Source organism: Arvicanthis niloticus, chromosome 23, assembly GCF_011762505.2.
Source record: "Arvicanthis niloticus isolate mArvNil1 chromosome 23, mArvNil1.pat.X, whole genome shotgun sequence".
Lineage (NCBI taxonomy): Eukaryota > Metazoa > Chordata > Mammalia > Rodentia > Muridae > Arvicanthis > Arvicanthis niloticus.
The window spans coordinates 19,678,153-19,691,843 of NC_133430.1; the positions used below are offsets into that span (position 1 = coordinate 19,678,153).

At 43.0% G+C, this 13,691-nt stretch overlaps 1 protein-coding gene across 6 annotated transcripts in view; it reads left to right on the plus strand.

Moving 5' to 3' along the window:
• Kcnk10 (potassium two pore domain channel subfamily K member 10) overlaps nucleotides 1-13,691 on the plus strand; it is a 133,168-nt gene that overhangs the window by 83,264 nt on the left and 36,213 nt on the right. For 5 of the 6 annotated variants that reach the window (XM_076921462.1, XM_076921463.1, XM_076921465.1 and 2 more), the window contains exon 4: nucleotides 883-1,043. In XM_076921462.1, coding sequence (XP_076777577.1) covers nucleotides 883-1,043 — 161 coding nt within the window. Of the gene's footprint in view, nucleotides 1-882; nucleotides 1,044-1,953; nucleotides 4,892-13,691 lie in introns of those variants that run through there. The other variant, XM_076921466.1, reaches the window with a different exon arrangement.

A 13,691-nucleotide genomic window follows, 5' to 3' on the forward strand; every position in this document is an offset into this window, starting at 1 on the left:
GAAAATGACTACCAATTACTTGAAGCTTTCACCCTATGCAAATTGTGCTAATATTATAAGCTTCTTTCTTTCAGTAATACCATCGCCAGCCCCATTTATATGGAATAACCCCAATACTCACTAGACATGAATTGCTGACATAATTGCAAAACTCTTAAGAATGCAGATGTTCGTGTTTTCAAACAACTATATGAGACTCCTCTCAATTGACCTTATTATAGATGAACTCTTTTATGTTCAAACCTCGATTCCATCAGCAAACATTTATTTATCAATGATTGCTCTGGATGCAAGGGTAATGGGCAGAGATACAAGAGGCAGGGATTGTGTGCTTTTCCCAGGAAAGAGAGTTGGGCACAGCTTGGAGTGCAAAGAGGCACAGAGTCTTTGCTTACTTATTTTTCCCATTACCAGGACTACCTACCTGGGGCAGGAAAGGACAAGTCCTTTGTCCCTTCCAAGTTTGTAGCAAACCAGTTTCCTCTTTAATGTCCAGTGCCTATTACTCTGTGAAAGCGGAGGTTGGATATAGCAAGTTCAGGCAAGGGAGATGTCGGTGGAACAGTACTGTACACGGAGGCTTTGTCTACAGAGGCAAAGGTGAAATTTTTTGTCCCATTCATTGGTGTCCATGATATATGATGTTTCTTAAGAGAAAAATAACTCTGGCTGAGCACACACTTCTCTGAGACATAACATAATCGAGGTTTGCACACACTTCTCTGAGACTTCATTGAGACTATAGGGAGAGAGGCCAGGGAGCTCTCTGTTTTGTATTGTAAAGGGCTTTGGAGAATATGAAAGTCTGTGGATTCTTTGGTCAATGCTCTTTTTTGGTCACCTCACTGTTTCCGTTCTCTTCTCTCCTCTCTCTTTCCCCAGGGTATGGGAATATTGCTCCAAGCACTGAAGGAGGCAAAATCTTTTGTATTTTATACGCTATCTTTGGGATCCCGCTTTTTGGTTTCTTATTGGCCGGAATTGGAGACCAACTTGGAACCATCTTTGGCAAAAGCATTGCAAGAGTGGAAAAGGTGTTTCGAGTGAGTACTGTACCAATTTAAACCCTCCTTACTGGATTCATTGGCTTCAGCCTCATAGGGGTTAGAAGGCAGCAGCCGGGGCTCTGACCGAATAAAATAGTTGAATGCTATGATTTTGTTTCCTCTTTACTCGGATGTGGACAGAGGACTAGGCCTAAATGTCTTTTTCTTGAATAACTTCCTGCCTTGTGGTACTTCCAGGATCAAAGAGGGTTAAGAATGGATTACTAACACAGACTTCCTGAAGATGTAAGGCCCACTCACTCTCTTAGTCTGTAATGCTGCTATAATGAAATGCCTGAGGCAGGATGGTATAGAAACAACAGAAACTTATTTCCTACAGGCTGGAGACTGGATGTGTAGGATGAAAGTTCAGATGTCTGGTGAGGGGCTGTGCTCCCTTGTCAAGGTGTGGTTGCCTAGAGAGAAAGGTACTAAGGCAACATGTGGTGAATGATAAAAAGGAACGACATCTTGATATTGCGTGATGCCTGTTAAAAGAGCTTTAACCCCATTTTTGAAGGAAGAGTCCTTATGACTAACCCCCTTTAAAGGCCCTGGCTTTTAATATGATCACCTTAGCTAACACCTGTCACATTTGAATCATGACTTAGGTCCCCTTATGGAAGATCGTAAGCAGGCTAGATGGTTCAGCGAGTGAGAGCATCTCTTACTAACCTAAATTCAATCTCCAGGATCCACATGGTGGAAGGAGAGGATTGACTTACAAATCATCTATGAGCCATGATACTATCATGTTCGTGCGCGTGCACACACACACACACACACACACACACACACACACACACACACGTCACACACACACAATGTGAAAAAGATGGAAGATAGTCTCCTTACTGTTTTTAAAGTGATGTAGAGAAATATAAACCCATCTGTTTCATTATTACAGTACCTTTACTTGTTGGATTTCTGCACAATGTCTTCAGGCTGATCCTAGATTCTTCTAGAAATGGAATTTCGCTGTCCTCTGTGCTGGGCTGCGTGTCTCTTTTTCACGGCTCCTCCTCGTCCTGCCTCCCAGTGCTGTGCATCCCCTCAGCAACAGGACACCAGTGCTCTACTGCATGCTAAGGCCTGGGCATCGTTACTACCTTAGCATGTAAAAACACCCACCCTTATGAAGGGACAGAAGTCTCAACTTGAGGAGTTTATTTCTTAAAGGTGATATGTTTGAGCTCTGTGACAGGCATGAAGGATGGATGTGAGTGGCTAAGGTTGTCAGTGACCTTTAATTCCTAGCTATTCATTTGATTTCACAGAAAATTGTTATCTTAGTTCCTGCTCAGTACTGATGTAATCCTCAAGTCTTTCTGAGCTTCTTCATGGAATTTTTTCTTATGGTAACTTAGCTCTCTCTCTCTCTCTCTCTCTCTCTCTCTCTCTCTCTGTGTGTGTGTGTGTGCGCGCGCGCGCGCGCGCGCGCGTGCACACAATCCCATATGTGCATGTGGGGGCCAGACATCAATGTCAGGTGTCAACTCTGATTGATCCCATCTTTTTCTTTTTGAGTCTGTCTCTCACTGAAGCCTGAGCTAACCAATTTAATTGTGTAGGTCAGCTAGGAAGTTACAGGCACCTTCTCATCTTTGCTTCTCCAGTACTGGGATTATATATAGTGTGTTCCTATGGCAGCTTTCTACATGTGTCCTGGAGACAGAACTTAGCTCTTCATACCTGTGTGCCAAGCACTTTACAGACTGTACCATCTCCCAATCCTCTGATGATAAAAGTTTTCAAAAGGACATCTTGAGAACCTTTTCAGAATCTCTAATGATGAATGAGTGGTGAGCTTTAAATCACTCCCCCAATGCCCTCAGAGAGAAGATTTTTCAGATTGTGCCTCAGATCCTAGATTCTGTTTCTCTTTAGCTGATGCAGGGAGCTCCTCAGAAGGGCAGTGTAATTCATTAGCATATGAGAAGAACCAGATGTATAGCTGGGTCATAGTCACATTCATAAACCCACCAGTCCTGGGAAGCTGCCTTTATTTCTTCATCAGCAAGAGGCGGCAGAGAGCAAATCAACGTTTAGGAAGTTTTGGTGATGGCTAAATAAAATAATGGGTAGGCAAGACCTTGGCCCAGAGCCAGAAAAACAGAACTCAGTTCTGCTGTCCGTCTTAAAAGGAGAGTTTGCTGGCAGGCTAGTCACTAACATGGGTTTTGTGTATGTGTGGGCTTTTCTGCAATGTCCCACAACCCCTTGCTCCCTGGGTGCCGGCTGCCTAGCCAACTTTATTAGAATGTGCACCTGTCTCCTCAGTGGTTACCATGGAAACCATGGACGGCCTCTCAGATGTTTAGGTCTTCTTAACTCAGATACAGCAGCTTTGTCTCCAAAGAGCTGTCTGAACTCCTTGGAGGTGCCTCTTAGCTGTCTGTGCAGCCCTTTGAGTTTGGAAAAAATGGCCATGGTGATTGAACCCTTAGAAGAAACCCTAATATTCTTTAGAGTGTTCCCATGGAGAAATGACAGATTTGGCATACCACTGCCCCCCCCCCCCTTTTGGGTAGCTCCTTTTGGTTTCAGTTTCTTTGGTCAATGAAGAAAGACTTGGATTGCAGCTTTTCAAATCCCATTCAGCAGAGCTAGTTATTGTGTTCCACAGGAGGGGAGAGATCACGATCATTTTACTGCATGCCTACCAAATTGGGAGTGCACCCTGCTGTAATGTAGTTCACACTACAAGTGGAGCGTGCTATTCACCTCCTTTGCGCTGCTTCTAAAAGGTCCTTCAGTAGACTCTCGGGCCAAGCCTGAACGTTTGTACATTTCACGTTTATGCTGATGGGTGACTCAGGTCCTTACAGCACCACCAAAGACAGGGAGTCATCCTGAGACAGATATGTCTTGTTGAACAAGCAACGCATAGGGGATGTATTTGCCAACTGTCAAAGGCTATGGAGAAGTGGAATTCCAGGAGGAATCTAAGCACATTTCCTCGATATACAAACAGTGCATGTGCAGCAGTGTGCTTGCTGTGTGTGATGTTGTGGTAGAAAAACTCTCGGTATCCTTGGCTACTCGTGTAGACAGCATTTAAAGGACCAGTTACTCCTAGATGGTATTTGAGGAAAGGCAATTGTATTTACTAGCAAGGCTTGGGGCATGAATTTTCAGTTGTCACTGGGAAAATTTCATTTAATAAAGTCTGCATACTGATTATTAACCATTTCCCTTCATCTGATGTCTTTCAACTCTTGGGAAGAGAAGGTGTAGTGTGTGTGTGTGTGTGTGTGTGTGTGTGTGTGTGTGTATCAGCCTTCTAGGTGTGTGTATTCTGAGGTGACTTGGTTGGACTCTCATTGGGTACAGCTGCTGAGGGACACTGTGCTGATTAGGGAGGAGTTTGGGCTACAAGACAACAATCAAAGCCAGGCTGTTGATGTTTGGATAGAGTAAAAACACCCTTATCTGTGGTTCTTGAGACTAACTGAGAACTCTAAGGGTCAGTTAAATGTTAGAATGTTAGTGTTGTTACTGACGAGCTGACCAGGGGATGCAGCGTTAACTATGTTGCCAAAAGGACTTAGTTTTCTCTTAGTTTTTCTCTTGAGGTGCAACATGTTATCACAAACACATCACAGCACAGCCATGGAAACAGCACCCGCTTGTTCGTTCCCTCATAGCTCTGGAGGTCACAGGTCTGGTGGGTTCAGGTGATGGTATGTTCTGGGTATCACACAGGGTCAACGTCAAAGTGTTAGCCAAATGAGGATCCAGGCTTGAGGAAGAGCCTGCTTTCAAACAAATTCACATGTGGGAAAAACCCAGTAGTTACTGTATTACTTTTCCTGGGGTGGGTACTCTTTGTATTTACTGTAGATAGAGCAATGCTGAACCAAAGTAATAATTCCATCTAAGCCTAAGTGAATGGGTGAATTTATTGAGGTTGCTTACAGGAGAGTGTGTGACCGGATGCTTACAGAAGAAAAGTCACTCAGGCAGCTCCATGGTCAAAGCCCCTGTCCTACTAAGGGTGAGGGCTCAAAGCACATGGTAGAGCCTCCCCACCCCCAACATGGCTGTGGGCAGCTGGACTCCTGAAGAGTTTCCTTCATGAGAGTTGCTTCCTGCTAATGAAACCTTAGCAGGGTCCTCACACTTATTGGGAGTTTTGTGAGGCTTGTGATCCTGTCTGCTTCCTCCACAATACAATGTTTCCATCTGGAGGAAACAGCTACAAACATAGTTCTCTGTGGTTGTAGGATGGAGAGCCCCATTTCCTTGCAGGATCAGAGCGGTTTTCTCAGTTTTACCCAAATGCTTTGCTCCATTTGCCTCTTCAGCTTCAAAACCAAGGACGTGCTGGATCCTTCTCACACTTTGGATCTCCCTGACTTCCACTCTGGCCCAGCCACGGGAAAGCTCTCTGCTTTTGCTGGCTCTAAGATTAGATCTAGCCAGTGGGGATAATCTACCTTAAAGGTCAGCCATATCGTATCAGATTGTTGTGGGAGCAATAGGTCACTGTGTCACAGCGGCTAGGGATTGGAGTAATTCGTCTTTTGGAGGCATTGTAGACATTCTCCCTTCAACACACTTGGAGTTGTGCAATCATCGGTGGTATAGACCTTTTCCACAAGCACAATCTGCCTCACTGACCTTCGCTGCATCCTAGAGAGCTAAACTGAATTCATCTCTTTCTTTACAGCAAGGTCATCTCGAACAGCAAAGGGAGGGCCTGAGAAGAAGGTGCTCAGGTTTATCAGGTGAAGTCCCTTGTCTGGTTGGAAAGTGAAGATAGAGACTCAGAGCGTATTCTGAGACATTGATCATGATGCCAGGAAAACAGGCATGGCCCGTATCACCGATAAACAGTGGCTGAGAATTTGGACACGCATTTATCTCATCTAGCAAGAAGCCTGGAGACAGCTTCTTATAAGTGTGGTCCACAGCCACAGTGCAGTGTCAAGCATATCCAGGTTTTTGTTTGTTTGTTTTTCTTGGTGTGTCAGTTTTGCATCCGTAGGCTTGTCACCTCATGGTTACAAGAAGGTTACACTAGGAATAGATATTATGGTTTCATGAAACCACAGTTAAGGCACGATAAAAGAGACACTTAAAAATATGTTATTATATCTGTTTATTCTTTTTGTCTCTCTCAAAAACTTTATTATAGCAGTTTTAGATTTGTAGCAAAATTGAAAGGACAGTATATAGATTTACTCTATATATGTATTCTCAGATATATACACACATATTATATTCCTATTTATATGTACATATATTCCCATATATATGCATAGATATATGCATAATACACACACATAGATACTCAAGTGTGCATGTGCCCTCTCCCCCCACCACTAACCCAATGTGGACAACACTCTCTTAACAGAGTGGCACATTTTTGTTTGATTTGATGAACCTGCATGAGGGCATAATTACCTCTTGGTCCATAATTTATACTTGGGTTCTTGCACGATGCTGTACATTTTATGTTTGGTCAAGCATTCAGTGACATGGACCCATCATTGTCGAGCCACATAGAACACATTCACTGCACTTGAAAGGAAAAGTATGGCTCAGGACCCCTAAGACAAGTTCTCAACACAAAGGAGATTTATTTGCCCTGGGGAACAGAGGGCAGAAACAAAGACAGGAGATGGAGGATGAGGGAGAAGGCAAAGGGAACAAGGGAGGGGGAGGGGTATATGTCCCAGAGGAGGAGAACTGGACAAAGGACTGCCTCTGGAGAGAGAGCAGACAGACATGACACGTAGGAAAATGGCAGTTTATAGATGTATAAAGGAAAACCTCATGTTAGAATGAGGTATTTAATTCTAATTGGGCATGCTAATTAGGTGAGCCAAAGGGGGCTTTTGATTGTTGGACTTTGGTGGTTAGCTTCAGGAGGAAGTAGCCAAATAAGGGTAAAGACCTTAGTGGCTATCGTTAGGAATTTAACCTAATGGCTTTTAGCAAGGCAGAGGGAATGGGGGAGAAGGGCAAGGCCTGCCAGAGCCGTGTTCGCCATGCTCCACAGTCTAGCTGGCCAGAGTCCCTTCAGCACTTGTCACCTGTGGTCTGCCTGTTCACATCTGTCTGTCTCACAAACCCTGAAAAACACCGATCTTTGTCTTCTGTGTTTTCTAGAATGCTACAGAGCTGGAGGCAGAGAAACGCAGAGCCCTTTCATGGCTTCCTTCAGTTAGAGATAGACAATCAGTTGCTGTCTAATAGGCATTTTCTTCAGGAACTCTCTTGGCTTATTAGTTAATTTCTCTTCAGTGCTGAATGATAATCTCCCCCCCCCCCCCCGGAATGGTTATCTGGCTTAAAGACAGCTTCCTTGTGTCCTACTTTGGGAAACATGAATAAAGCTGCTGGAGCCACCTGTTTTAACTCCTTTGGGTAAACACCAAGAAACATGATCGGCGGATTTGTGAGCATCTTTAGTGTTCAGAAGCCTCTTCTCCCGCATTCCCAAGGCAATGTACCATTCTCCACTTCCAAAAGGAGTAGGTGAGAGCTTACTCTTCCTGATGCCTCAGTTTCCCAAGAGCACTCGGTGTTGTCTGCATACATTCCAGTTACGGCATTGCTAAAAATAGGTCGCTCCCTATTTTTATTTGCAGTTCCCAAATGACATATGACATGGAATATATATTCCTACACTTATCTGACAGCAAATAGATCTCTATTAATGTCTTCCGACCATTTCTTTTTTTCTCCCCCGCGCCCCTTTTAGGTGGTGGTGGTAGTTTTATTACAGGGTTTATCTGCATAGCCTTGGCTGTTCTGAAACTCACTCTGTTGACTGCCTGCGTCTGCCTCCCAAGTGCTGGGCTTAAAGGCGTACACAACTGCCAGGCTGTCTTTGGCCCTAAGTTAAGTTGGGTTTTTTTTTTTTTTTGAGTTTTGTTTTAAAGGGTATATGTGTTTTAAATATCATCCCTTTATTAGATGTGACTCTTGAAAATATTCTGTGTAACTTGGACTTTTATTCTCTTAACTACATCCTTTGCGAAACAAAAATAAATTAATGTAGTCTAGCATACTGACTACTCTTTTCATGTATGCGCCTTTTGTAGTCATTCAGATACCAAGGTGTAAAGTCTGTTATTACATGCATAGAGATGTACATGTGTATTGCATGTATGTGTGCTGTGCATATATGTGTACACACAGGTGTATGCACAAGCACATACATGGGTGTATGTCCAGAGTTTGATGTCAGGGTTTTTTTTTTTTTCCTTTTTTTTTTTTTTGGATATTTTATTTACATTTCAGATGCCATCCCCTTTTCCCATTTCCCCTCCCTAGAAAACCCCTATCCTATACCCCTTTTCCTTTTTGGTCAGGGTTTTCTTTATTGATTTCTGTTTTATTTTCGAGGCAGGATCTCTCACTGAACCTCATGTTTGCCAATTCTGCTAGACTCATTGGCTAGCAAGGCCCTTATCCCGTCTCTGTCTCCTTAATACTGGGATTGTAGGCCTGTGATTTTGTGCACTTTACCAACTGAGACATTTTCCTAGCCCTTAGTCCATTTAATCAATCAATCAGTCAATCATCAGTCAGTCAGTCAGTTAGTCAATCAATCAAACAATTAGTTAATTAGTTAATTTTTTTTTGTATGTGGATGTCTGGTTGTCTCAGTCTCATTTATTAAGAGGACCATCTCACCTCCACTGCTGTCAAAGATAAATTGGTTATCTTCATATGTGTTTACTTCTAGTCTCTCTATCCTGCCCCATTGCTCTCATCTTCCACAAAGACTGCACTCTCTTGATTAGTATAGCTTTGTACTAAGTCTTGAAGTCTACTGATGCCAGACCTTCAACTTTCTTTATACCTTTGGGTATCATGTTGAAAGTGATTCTTTCTATCTTTCTCAGAAGTTACCCTGTGTGTATTGCATGTGTGTGTACTGTGTGTTCATATGGGCATGCTGGTGTGTATGCACGCCCATACATGGGTGAAGTTTTTTCTTTTTCTGTCTCATCAGCTAGAAACAGATTGCCTGATCATTCCCAGCTGTAAGAGAGGTTAGGAAGGCAAGCATCTAACAAAGGGCAATTGGATTGACATTGACCAGTGATTTTTGATCTCTCAACAGTCTGCATCAGCACCCTCTAGAAACCTGTTAGACACGGTTATTCTTTGAGGGTTTGGAGCCCAGTGATCTGTGCTTACCAAGCTCTCTGGATGACTCTGATGCTTGCCAAATTTTCAAAACCCTAGGGGTAGAGGGATCATTTATTATTCCTTGGGGTTGCACACAGTGCTTTAATGAATGGAATTAGATGAGTGGAAAAGGTAGGGTAAACAAGTGTAGGGGTCTATTGGTGTCAATCAACTGAAAACCACATACATTGCTCTTCAGGAAACTGTCCTTTTTTCCCCGATTGTCATAAATTGATCCTTGAATCAATTGAGACAGGCTGGTATATACTCTAGTAACAAACAATCCTGGCTTACTCCCTCCCATGCAGGCTTGAAGCCTAGACAAATGCTCAGGCTATTGTGTTTGCTATGATAGAAGACAAACTAGAAGTTTAACACTGGCTGTGGTTTGTTTGTTTGTTTTAGAGTTTGGGCATCCAGGGAGAGTTTGTTGTCTTGAGCTAGTCACTCAACCCCAAAGGTTAATGCACAGTTTGATTTCCAAGGGCGATAGAAGAATTTGGGAATATGGGAGACACTGTTGACATATCCCTTGGGTTGCTCTACTAGACACCTTTAGGATGACAAACATCCTGGGAATTTAGATGGCCTGTGCGTTCACTTTTGAGAATTACTATTATTGTGAGTCTCTTTTCCTATCCAAGAAAACTGAGCCCATCATTCATGAAGCCGCCAGCCTGAAATCATGTGTTAAGTTAGTGGCACTATCTAGATCTGAACCAGGTATCCCATTAGGCCTCTTCTAGTTGAGCCAACAATATTTACTGTCAGATACATTCCTTTAAACCACACTATGAAGCCAATGTGGAGTTTGAGATCTTTTAGCATATCTTGCTAGTTAAGTAAAAATAGTTTTTTCTTCCATTGCAAAGTAGGGAATCTGGGCAGTTAGCAAGGAAGAATAATTATTTGAGATTAAGCAGGCCCAGGGCCAGATCTCAAAACAGGATTTCAAAGTTAGCAGTCTCTCTCTCCTCTGCTGTGAGTTGGCTCTGCCAGGAAGGCTGCCACTACTTGAGGAGATGCTTTAAGGAAGCTGAGTCAGTTTTGGGTCTGGTCCCATTGTCTTGCTCTGAGCTGCGCTTTGGCCTTCTGGGAGAGAGCAGCTAGCTCTTTTCATCAACTGAGCAGCAAGCTTTCTGATATTTCTCCTAAAATCAAGGGAGACACATTTTCTTCCTTAGTCTTCTGTCTCAGTCAGGGTTTGTATTCCTGCATAAAACATCATGGCCAAGAAGCAAGTTGGGGAGGAAAGAGTTTATTCAGCTTACACTTCCACATTGCTGTTCATCACCAAAGGAAGTCAGGTCAGGAGCTCACACAGGGCCAGAACTAGGAGGCAGAAACCGACGTAGAGGCCATGGAGGATGCTGCTTACTGGCTTGCTTCCCCTGACTTGCTCAGCTTGCTTTCTTAAAGAACCCAGGACCACCAGCCCAGGAATGGCACTACCCAAAATGGGCCCTCCCATCCTTGATCACTAGTTGAGAAAATTCCTTATAGATGGATCTCATGGAGGCATTTCTTCAAGGGATGCTCATTTCTCTGTGATAACTCCAGGTTGTGTCAAATTGACAATGCAAAACCAGCCAATATACCTTCCCATTCTACAAGGATAATACAAAAATGTTTATTTGTCTTTTGAGGCAAAGGAATCTGGGTACAGCTTACAAATGATACGTTGCTCTAGATCTGTTACCATCACTGTGGTTTGCAGGAAAGGACTGGCGGGAGGGAGTTAGAGTTCTAGAATATTCTACCGCATGCTGGGGCACAAATCAAGCAACAACTTAGGAGAACACACTAGGCAGGAGGCTTCTGTCTTTTGAGGACACACCCAGCAGCAAAAGAATTAACATACAAGGATTACTGTCGAAAGCAAATGAAAACCCATGGTTTGGTGTCAGTGTTATTTTCAGCTGTATAAGTTCAACCACAACATCTAATTCCTGTTAGCGGTGACAGTGCCGTATATGCCAGCATTGTACCTAAATAGACAGAAGATGAGGCAAGGTGGTGGGCTGAGTTTTCAGTCTAAGAAAGATTGACATTCAGTAGCATAGAAAAGATGTAATATTAGTGAATTCCAGTTTATAACTTGGTGTGAGAGGCGTATGTGTGTCTCTGTGTGTGTGTGTCTCTGTATGTGTTCGAGTGTCTATAAAACACACCTACTCTAGTGCATAGAATACTTTATACATTCATAGTAAGTACATATGTAGGACTAATGTTATATGGTGTGAGGGTTTTTTGTTTTGTTTTTAATTAGGGAGAAGATTCTGGTATGAATATAAACAGCAGCTTACTTTGCCTAAGGGGCTAGAAGGAGGTAGGAGATGATTGTTTTAAAATGAAAAAAGAAGAGACAAATAATTTTAAAGCCTTATCAACCAGATCTCTTCCCAATTAGTTTAGGGATATTATCTAGCACTAATAGCCAGCCCCAAATGTACATTTTGGGTGGCCTACATAAATGACAACCATAAAGCAGACTCCACGGTTTCTCTTAAGGATTGCCCGTGATAGTTTTCCCATGAACTGTTCTTCCTCCTCCTCTAGTGCAGGGCTGCTTATGAAACAGGATAGAAAGGCAGGAAACTTACAGAGACATGAGAAGAAAATGGAGCCCCCCATCCTGGAGTCTGGCTGAGGACTCTTACCAGCCAAGAACCAAGAATTGCAGCACAATTAATGCCTGCTTGAGGTTTCTGCCTCACTGTAGGTCTGTGATTTTCTAGAAATCTCACCAGAAATGCATTGTACAATTTCTAAAGGCGTCTGGTTTTAACTCATTAGGTTATCATCCATCTAAGGTGCCCCAAAGGCACTCGGTAGACTCGGGGGGGGGGGGCAGAGAGACAGAGAGAGACAGAGATACAGAGACACACACAGACACACACACAGAAAGACAAAAACACAGAGAGAGACACACAGAGGGAAAGAGACTAAGTCAGACAGTGACTGAGAGACACACAGGGAGACGAAGAGACATAAACAGAGACAGAGAGACAGAGAAACAGAGACATACAGTGAGAAAAAAGACAGACAAACAGACAGACAGTCACAGAGAGACAGAGACATGCAGAGATTTTTTTAGTAACCTTTTAAGATGTATCTTGAAAGCCACCAAAATAGAATATATATGTATTCACACACACACACATCTATATGTATATGTATATGTACCATTTCCACATATCTCGGTATGTCTTTCTTTCTGAGTCCTCTTTGTCATAATCCTCATACTAAAAATCAATGTGAAAAGTGTTTTTTTTAATAAACTATAACTATTTTTACAAAATCTTGTGTGTGTGTTGAGATTTCTAGCAGATCATGGGAACCCCTCACATGGCTGCAGGTGTGTCTCCTTCCTTGCTGCTGCTGCTGCTACCTTCATCTTAGTATGCTTGATGTTAGTCTGTGTAATTATTTGGCATAGGGTTTCCCTGTGCCTCACTGGGTGGTTCTGCTTTCTTCATTTCATCCCTGTCCACAGTTATACCAGTCCCAATGTCTCCAGGCACAGTAACACTGTCTTAAGATAAATTCATCCCAGTTAAGAGCTGAGGGCTCTAGAGGAGACAAAGGGGGCAGGGCCATTTGCTTCACTGTCTACAAAATGCATATTCTAGCCCCTTGACAGAATTTCCACATCAGCTCTAGTGTCTAAGTCGATGGTGCCACCCATTTCTTGGGTGTCAGCACTAGCGCTACCAAGAACCCTCCTGCCCCAGTTGGGTCTTTAAAGAAAACATTGAAGAGGACTCTGGGAATGAGGTCATTTTTCACTGAGAAAGGAAAATGCCCATGGCTTGACTCTGATGAGTAAGTCAGAGAAAGCTAGATGGCTCAGCTCTGATTCTTCACAGGCAAACATCTTTAGCTGATGGGGACTAAGTTAATGTAATCTTCTTCCTTGTTCTCAGTTTATCCTTAATAACTGGCAGTGTCTCCTTGGCAATTCTTGTTTCTGTCTAAATTCACTTCAGGTTTTTTTAAAAAAATGTATTTAAAATGTATCTTTCCTCTTCTGTGAAGAGCAAAGTTATCAACCCTGCACAAAAAATAACTAAGTAAAAGGCTTTCTGGATAGTGTTCATCTATTAACACACACACTCTTTCTCTCTCTGAGTGTGTGCGTGCATGTGCAGTTGTGAACTCGCACGAGAGCATGTATTTATCTTCACATTCATGGGTGTTTGTGGAGATCAGATGTTGACTTTGGATGTCATCCCTTTGGAGCAATCCACCGTATTTTTGAGGACTTAGGGCTCCTCTCTGATTAAGGCTGGGCCACTGAGCCCCAGGGATCTTCCTGTCTCTGTTTCCACAGAGCTGAGGTTACAAGCCACCTTGTCCACTCTTTACGTGGATTCTGGGGAATCACTACTCAGATTCTCATGCTTGTGTGGTAAGTGATTTACTGAGTTGTTTCCCTAGCCCCAACTGTTAAAGGTTCTAAAGGTAACTTTAACATTGTCTCTCTTCCTGGCA